The 8,531-nt window shown below is 37.8% G+C and overlaps 1 protein-coding gene across 3 annotated transcripts in view; it reads left to right on the plus strand.

Annotated features, from left to right (window-relative positions):
• usp13 (ubiquitin specific peptidase 13) overlaps window positions 1-4,360 on the plus strand; it is a 34,251-nt gene extending 29,891 nt beyond the window's left edge. For all 3 annotated transcript variants that reach the window (XM_077583978.1, XM_077583979.1, XM_077583980.1), the window contains exons 19-21: window positions 341-530; window positions 1,565-1,649; window positions 2,201-4,360. In XM_077583978.1, coding sequence (XP_077440104.1) covers window positions 341-530; window positions 1,565-1,649; window positions 2,201-2,297 — 372 coding nt within the window. In that variant the 3' untranslated portion in view covers window positions 2,298-4,360. The remainder of the gene's footprint in view (window positions 1-340; window positions 531-1,564; window positions 1,650-2,200) is intronic.
• Window positions 4,361-8,531: the final 4,171 nt, after the last annotated feature.

Consider the following 8,531-nt stretch of genomic DNA (forward strand, 5'->3'; position numbering starts at 1 on the left):
CCCGACAAATCCATATCACACTTCTCCCTGATGGCTACATGGATGCACATTCTCCAGGAATCATGCGTTTATTTTGGATCCGCCTAAAAACATCCTTAGGAGGTGCTTAAGCGGCGATGGACGTGTGCCACCACAAAAATATTTCGAATAGGTTGATTTTGGGAGGGGCTACCAATGATGGACAATGGGAGGGAGAAAAAAAGCACTTCATTAGATCAATCTGCAGAATGAAATGAAATCCAGTGGAAAAAATAAAAGTACCATCGACTCCATTCCATAGAAATGATCAAATGTCATTTAAAGGGGCGGTAGGTACATTTAAAATGTTTTTGTTTTGAAGAACAATAACCTGGAGAGAGCGCTCGACTGGATCTTCACCCACCCGGAGCAGGACGAGATCGACACTCTTTCCAACATGGCCGACACGGAGCCCAACGACACCGCTTTGTCCAATGCTAACTCGCACAGTGACTCCACATTGTCCCCAGACAGGGACACGTCGGGACCGCGCGTCAAAGACGGACCGGGACGTGAGTCAATGACTTTCTTTTGTCTGTAATATTACATTTCCATTCATTTTGCATGCATGCGAGGACTACAAGGAACATTTTAATGGTCACTATTCGGGCCAAGAGCAGTTACAGCGTATATCACTGGCTTAATACTCAAAATTCCATGAAGTAGTCCGCTTCATTTTTTAAATATTTATTATGTATGTTTTAGGCTGTAAAACACTTTATACACTTTTCTCAGACCTTTTCTCACGTTTCTTTCTTGTTTAAACAGTCTCAATGTTCACAGCTTCATAGATTGTGGAAAAATAGTAAAAAAATAAATAAAATAAAAAAAGCATGCAAAATTGAACCAAAAAAAATCTGTGAAATATAAATAAATATGAACCACGTTATTGTGAGGGTACACCATAATTATATAATATTATAGTTGTGTTTTTTTTTTTTTTTAATCTTTTGCATTTTTTGAAATTTATTGTATATGGTAATCTTTGGATTAGGGATGGTTGAGTACCAATACCAGGTATCGGCACATCACCTTATATCAGTATCGGCCGAACTCTTAGGGCCGATTTATGATCAGAAAGTCGAAATTAGAAATTAAAATTAAAATTTCCAAAAGTACTAGTGGTACCGGTACCTGGTATTAACCGAAGAGTTGAGTACTCGAACTGGCACTGAACATCCCTAGTTTGTATTCTCAACAGATTTAGCCTGACAATAGCAGCTCTTTTTCTCTACTTCTTTTATAAAAAAAATAATTAATTTTAGTCAACATATTTGTGCAATGGTGTGTCATTAAAGTAAATAGACAATCAAATCTACTGGAAATATGTCATTGTGCATCCAAACAGTATTAAAAGTATTCGGATGTATAAAAAAAAAAATTATAATAAATGAGGAAGACTGTACACATTTTTTTCTCCATCCATTTGAGTATAGATCTGTGTAAAGCCAGTACTGTATTAAAGCTTATAAATGATGCACTATATTGAAATGTTTTAATTGTGCTTTTTTTAAATTCTAAACCGTGTCACAATTTCTTACATCAGGTTATGAGCTCTTTGCCGTCATCAGTCACATGGGAGCATCCACAATGTCCGGACACTACGTCTGTCACATTAAAAAGGAAGGCAGGTGTGTGAGTTGACGTAATTATCAGTGACGTCATCATTATTTTTCTGGTTATTTATTTACAAAATGGATATCATTGTATTAATATTGAATATAAGACCATCAGCTTACAAATCATTTGTTTACTTAATACTCACCATTCTTCTGCTAATTGTGTTGTGTGGAATATGAAATAAGCAGCAAAATCCAGGTGTTTTCTCCATCTCAAGGAGCGGCCATTTTGTCACTTGCTGTCTACTGAAAATGACATCACCGTTTCCCAGGGCTCAGGTAACAACCAATCACGGCTCAGCTCACAAGTGTCACATGACCAAATTCGGACAACAGGTGAGCCATGATTGGTTATTTATTATCCGAGCCCTGAGAAACTGCGATGTCATTTTCAGTCGACGGCACGTGACAAAATGGCCGCCACCTGAGATGGAGAAATTTCATATTCCACAAACGCAATATTAATCAGATGATATATATTTGTTTTTTTTTTCTTTCTTCTCAGAAAATAAAAATAAAAAATTAATCAGATGATATGACGCCATTTACCCGTCTTCCTGCAGGTGGGTGATCTACAACGACCACAAAGTGAGTTTTTCAGAAAGGCCTCCAAAAGACTTGGGCTACATCTACTTTTACCATCGACTGTCAAGCAGTTAAAGTTAGCAGCAATCACCCCCCCCCCCCCCCCCCATAACCAATGAACCACCGTCATTCACCCGGGAGGACGGCTCCCAAACGTACCCACGGCCTGAGTGGTAACCATGGAAACGTCACCTCACAGCATCTACCTGCCTTAACCACTAGGTCAGTGAGGAGCAACTGCTGACAAAGGGAAAGTGATGTGCTTTTTTTTTGTTTTGTTTTGTTGAGTTGAATGTGCTTGTTGTTGTATACACTCAGTGCAGAGGGACTTGTGCAATGTGCTCACAAAGTAATGCGACATCATATCTCACTCTTTGATGCCTTCAGATGGCATGTCAGCATTTTCCAAAAGCTACATTTTGGAAATGTATTGTAATAAGTCTAACATGCTCTGAGATGTCAAAAATGCTCAAGTAGTGCATTTCTTTGTATTTCTAATAGGATGATAGGATTTTTTTCCCCCATGCTTGAAAATGACAAATATTTGGACACTGTACAAATAATTTTCAAAATGGAAGTATTTCCCATCACTGAAAGCACTTCTTTTTTTTTTTTTTTACAACAGTATTTTGCACCCCGAGCACAAACGGCGAAATGGAAGTGAATGTGATTGTTTAAAGTACTACTGTAAGTCCATGAGAGAAACTCGATATTATAAGTATAAATATTGACGTCTTTACTAGTTCACTTTGTGTCCTTTAATACAGATAAGACAACACCTCTGCAGTTAAAAAAAAAGAGAGAATGTTGTCTTCTACCTACAACAATTTTTTATGTAGTTCATCTATGCATATCATCCGTGTTCATTTCCAAAGCAATACGCACTACAAGCAAACGTGCTGAATGTATAAAGTCAAACAATAACTCATAACGTCTTTTGTACTGTAAGTAGACGGCAAGTCATCAGCAAGTAATTGACACTCCCCCAAAAGGCTTGTAATTACATACAGATGCCACAAGATGGCAGCAAAGCATGGCTTAGGCCAAAGGAAACTCCTCAATTCACTTCAACATATGGAACAAATGTTGACTAAATGGATGCCGTATCCTGAATTATCGTGTGGTGTGTCCATGCGAATAAATAAACAGCACACTTAAAATAACCCTAGGTTGCTGGAATTTACTTTCTTTTACTGGGTTGTTCTGTAAATGTGAGGAAAATCGGCAAAGATGCTTTTTAAAGTAAAAGTAATCGTTTTATTTTGGTTTAAAGCAAACAATCAGTCAGATAATCAAGAAATATTTCATGTTGAGGAGCTTAAATTCGATTAATAGTAAATACTGGGGTAAAACAATACTTCACACACCATCTCATCCTTAAGGGGAGTTCTGCTGATTTGAACCTGCCCTCGTATTCAAGCCTGGAGATTGATATTTCCTAAGAAGAAATAGACAACCAAATATCACAATATTGGTTTGTATAGCATCTCGGGTGTCTGATGTCTCTCCTCGAGGGTTACTGTAATATTTCAGCAGTGCTTCCCTTCAACAACGCCGTGCCTAGAAGGTCCCCGGGCAAGTTGAAATGCAGTATATCTCATCTGTGTAATTCCCGAGGCAGTGAGGAAATGATCAAACGTCTACTATGCAAGTGTTGGCTGGCGTTTCCATCCGCTGGTTGTCATGCGATCAGCGGCCGCCCGGTGAAGTCATCTCCACCGCGTCGAGTGATGAATGTTTTCTAATCTTGTGTTGTCATGTAATATTCTGTTCATCTCCAAGCACCCGATCATGTTATCGGGCGTGTATGTTCTATGTGAGCTTTCCCTTCCAGCTGTTGTTCACGATTCATCTCCGCTGTTAGCATGTGCGCTAAATGTTGACATTTTAGATATTTGGATTGTATGATTGTACTTTGCTGGGCTTTCTTTTCATGTAACTAAATGTTCAAGTAGTTCTTTGTTGCCTTTTTTTTGGAAACAGATTATTTTAGTTTTCCTCAAGATTGTTTTACTTTTGAAATGTATGCGTTTATCCAGATATGGCTTAGCCGTATGTGAATAGTCATGCCAGTATGCTCAATGGCGCTGTTTACTTACGATGTTTGGGTAATTTAATAAACATTTTGTCCACTCTTGTCTTTTGTTTGCAGTTTGTTGAATATGCACAGATGTGTTGCCATAGTTAGAGCTGGATTTACATCCACTTCTATGCTTCTCCTTGTTGAAGAGCCAGTTGTGAAAAGGAGCGTTCACAGAGCAAGCCACGGTTGAACTTCATCCTGAAGAACTCAAGTCCAGTGTTTGTCATCATTTTGGATTCATCAAGAAAGAAAGTGGTTTGGCCAAGACACATACACATGGGATTTCTATGTATAACAATTGTTTATTTTTTTTTAAAAGATTACTTTCATAATGTTCATTTTAAAGGTTCTAATGCGTTCATTGTGATTATACAGGGAGAGTAATATGCATTATAGTGTCAAACTAAATGAATAAAAAAAAAGTGTCATTTCGATGTCCTCCCATCAAATATCATTTGCTTCATACATGTGGGACACGTGGCTAAACAAAACAACAAAAATGTTATTTGTACACTTGAGTGAAGACTGAAGACAAAAATACCAATAACGTTTATAAACCCCAACCATTTATCATTTGGAAAAAACCTTGAAATGATTCCGAGCATGACGTAATGGAAAATGACGAGGCACATTTATAGATTGTTTTGATAGTCATAAGGCAAGATAATGATTATAGAATAAAATCAAGCCATAGAGTTTAGAATTCAGTTACAAATTCATCACATGGATATCTTTTTAAACTGTTTTACGAGCAGAATTTTTTTATGCTGACTTTCTTCTTGTAATGCTATTGCTGTAAAGAACAGCTAATTTTCGACATCCTAAACTCCTATTTAATAACTTCCTGTTGGGTGGAAATTTTATTTTGAAGGAATGCGGAAAAGTATAACGGCGTATTAGTCGTAATTGACAGTGCTAATCAAGACGTTTGAAGAGGTGACAAACGATAAAGGTCACATTTATTAAAAGATACTTAGCTCGGTTGGCAGTGGAAACAAGGTAAAGATGCTTACATCTCAACAGATTTATGTTTGTGATTATATTTTGAGTTTAATTAATTAAATTATACTGCGTCATACATTTCATGGTCACCACTCCCCCCCTCCCCTCCATATAGTCTAAATAAGCAATAATGACTGCTCTAGTCTTTCTGACACGAAATTCTTGCACTCGTAAAATGTTACGACTCCATGTGATTAATTAGTTGTTATGCAAATGGGTTTAACTTATTTATTGATCCAGTAATCATGATTAATTTCAACAATTACATTTGGGGAAATATATCGCTTTAATGGTTGGGGTTATCAGAAAATGTTATCAGTAGTCAAGTCATACGGTAATTCAAAAATTTCTAGCAATATAGCTTGTGTTGTAGTAATGTACTAGTGAGCATCATAGATTTTTTTTTTGTTCATGAATGTCTCCCTTGCACAGCTGCTCATTCTAACCAAAGCATTTTACAGTATATAGATGTATGTATATGCTTCGGGTGCAGTTTTTAAATTGCAATGAAATGTAATAGAATATCTTATGTTGTTAAGTTATTGGGACTAAAAGAAAGCAGTTCCACGTTGTCCATGCATACAAACTCAATGTAAAGCATCTGGCATGCGCTCAAGCTCGTTTCTCAGGCGCATGCTCTATGATAGTTCACCTGAGAGGCTTCAACAAGTCACGTCTACTGACTGACACTCAATGCAATACAGTATGCCATCCAAGGTTTCTTTAAAAACAACAACTTCTTCATCAAGGCCTGCAAACCTCAATCAGAAAACTAGATTGGATTTTGTACATTTGGAAACCGACATCATTGTTTCAGTTTTGATACACAGCGGAATGAAGGACAGATTTTGTGTTTCTAAATGACTGCTAGGTCTGTGACAAAAAAAGAAAAAGTTGCATGGAGGCTTGTATTGGTCCTGCTTTGGCCGTTGTGTGTGTGTGTGTGTACCTGGCAATGTCAGCATGTAGGACACTGTGGGCGAGGCCAGTGAAAACAAACGGCCAGCTGTGACGCAGAGGCACAAAAGACTCATCCAAAGCCATTCTGCCATTCCTCGTCTGTGGCTGCATTTAAGTGTAACATTAAAAATAACAAGGACAGTGGATGGGGGGAAAAAACAGTAAAAAAAAATGGTTTGGGGGGCCACAAGACTGCCTTTTGTGGTCTCACCTGACCAGTTTTGGTCACACAAAGTGGTCACAAACCCTTTTTGGCTGGAGAGGCTGTAGCTGCACAATACTGGTGGATACTACTCAGTTTATGACAGGTACAGTATTAAAGTAATAATTATAGTAAATATTTTTTTATTAAAAACACCTCTGCGGAGTCAGCTTGTACCCTTGTGTCTTCACCACCTGTCTCTCATTGCATAATTAGTCATTGTCTACTTAGCCTCCTGACTTTGTTCATTTTAGTGTTGTGCTTGTGGTTGTCTCGTGTAGTCCCTATTTGGGTGGATTTTGATGACGTTCCTGGGTATTGATTTATTGTTTTTGGCCTGCGGTGGTTGTTTTGATGAAGAATGTTTCTTGAGGGGAAAGTTTAGCTGGACTGTCTGTTCTCGTCCACATCTGGGTTCACCTTCCTTCTCAACAACTACATCCTTGACATTATGGCTACAAAATACACACTACACTTTGTTCATGTTTCAGTGGTTTTCAAAGTAAGGGTGAGCGGTGCCAGGGGACATCAATAGGAGGCATAGCTGCGAAATTACGACGGCGTATTTAGGCCACGTATAAATTATTTTTTTAGAGGTCTAATATCCCGAGAAAAAATCTCACAAATTTATGAGAAATAAACTCACAGGTTTGTGACATAAAATGGCAAACACGCGAGAAAAAAAACTCACATTTATGAGAAATAAACTTACAGATTTGTGACATTACAAAATGGCAAATTTGCAAGAAAAAAACTAATAATAAAAAAATAAAAATAAAAACTTGAGGCGTAGTTTTGCTAGCTTTTGTCCACCAGGAGCTATATAACTCGAAGATTCGTTGGTAGTTAATGGCACAATCTTTATAAAATAAAAAGGCAGGACGGAGATGGATTTCTAAACTCGTTACAAACGATAAGCGACAGCGACAACACTTCCTGACCCCCAGTCAGCTGTCTACACTAACCAATCAGAAGCTAGCAGACTTCAGGTAAATGCAAGTGAATGACAACAGCAGATTCAACACATCTATTTAGCGACTTGTACCCAACGCTTCAAAGTGTGAATGCTTAATATGATATGGTTAATCTCTTCTAAAACAATTACTATCTCCTTAATTGAAAACCCGTCCGAAAAGTATTGTCACAACCATCTGAGTTTTTTTCTCAAAAATATTTGAGTTTATTTTTCATAAATGTATTAGTTTTTTTCTTGCAAATTTACCACTTTATAATGTCACATATATATATACATATATACGTTTTTAGCGGAATATTATCCCCCCTCTAAAGAAAAAAAAAATAAAAATATATATATATATATATGTGGCCCTAATACGCCGTCGTACAAAATAGATTGATCTTTAGCTCTTGATTTTTAGTTTAGTGTTGAGCAAAGAGGCTAGTATGAACAAAAATGCTATGCTAGATAGCACTGCTAGCTAGCAATTAATGACAGTGTGAGGCTATTTAAAAAAAACTTTCACTCGTGATGTGATTAGTTAAGTTTTCTGTAAGTACTTGAGTGTGCTTTTCAAGAAGTTAGCCCGCATGAATTCAAAGAGAACATCTGTAGTACAGCATTGATATAATTCTGACATTTTAGGTGTAAACAAGGACGTAGGACGACACTACTGCGTAACACAACGTGCCACAACAGGCTACAAAATAGATTGTGGTGCATTTATCTTCAGATTTGGGTTTATCTCTTGTTATTGTCTCGCACCAGTTTCATAATGAAATCCTTGTCCTTATTCAACCCTGTGGCCACACGGCTGTATGATTGCAGAGATGAATGGCTGAAGCAATGAGCTCTGGCTTCCCCTGATAACATTCTTAGCATTTTTTTAAGGTCCGCTGAACATAAAACGTGACCTTTTTGCATAGGATCAGTCTGATCGGACACCCGCCGTCTTCAGCCTGGCACTGGCGCAGCCACGCCTGTGCACCAGCCAGGTGCTGGGATAAACGTAAAATAAGCAGATGAGCTATCGTTGACTCAATTTGACTTAAAACGACTTAGCAGCGTTCCTTTCCCGCAATGGCCCTGCAGAGGACACTTAAC

The sequence above is a fragment of the Vanacampus margaritifer genome, chromosome 13 (assembly GCF_051991255.1).
Source record: "Vanacampus margaritifer isolate UIUO_Vmar chromosome 13, RoL_Vmar_1.0, whole genome shotgun sequence".
NCBI lineage: Eukaryota > Metazoa > Chordata > Actinopteri > Syngnathiformes > Syngnathidae > Vanacampus > Vanacampus margaritifer.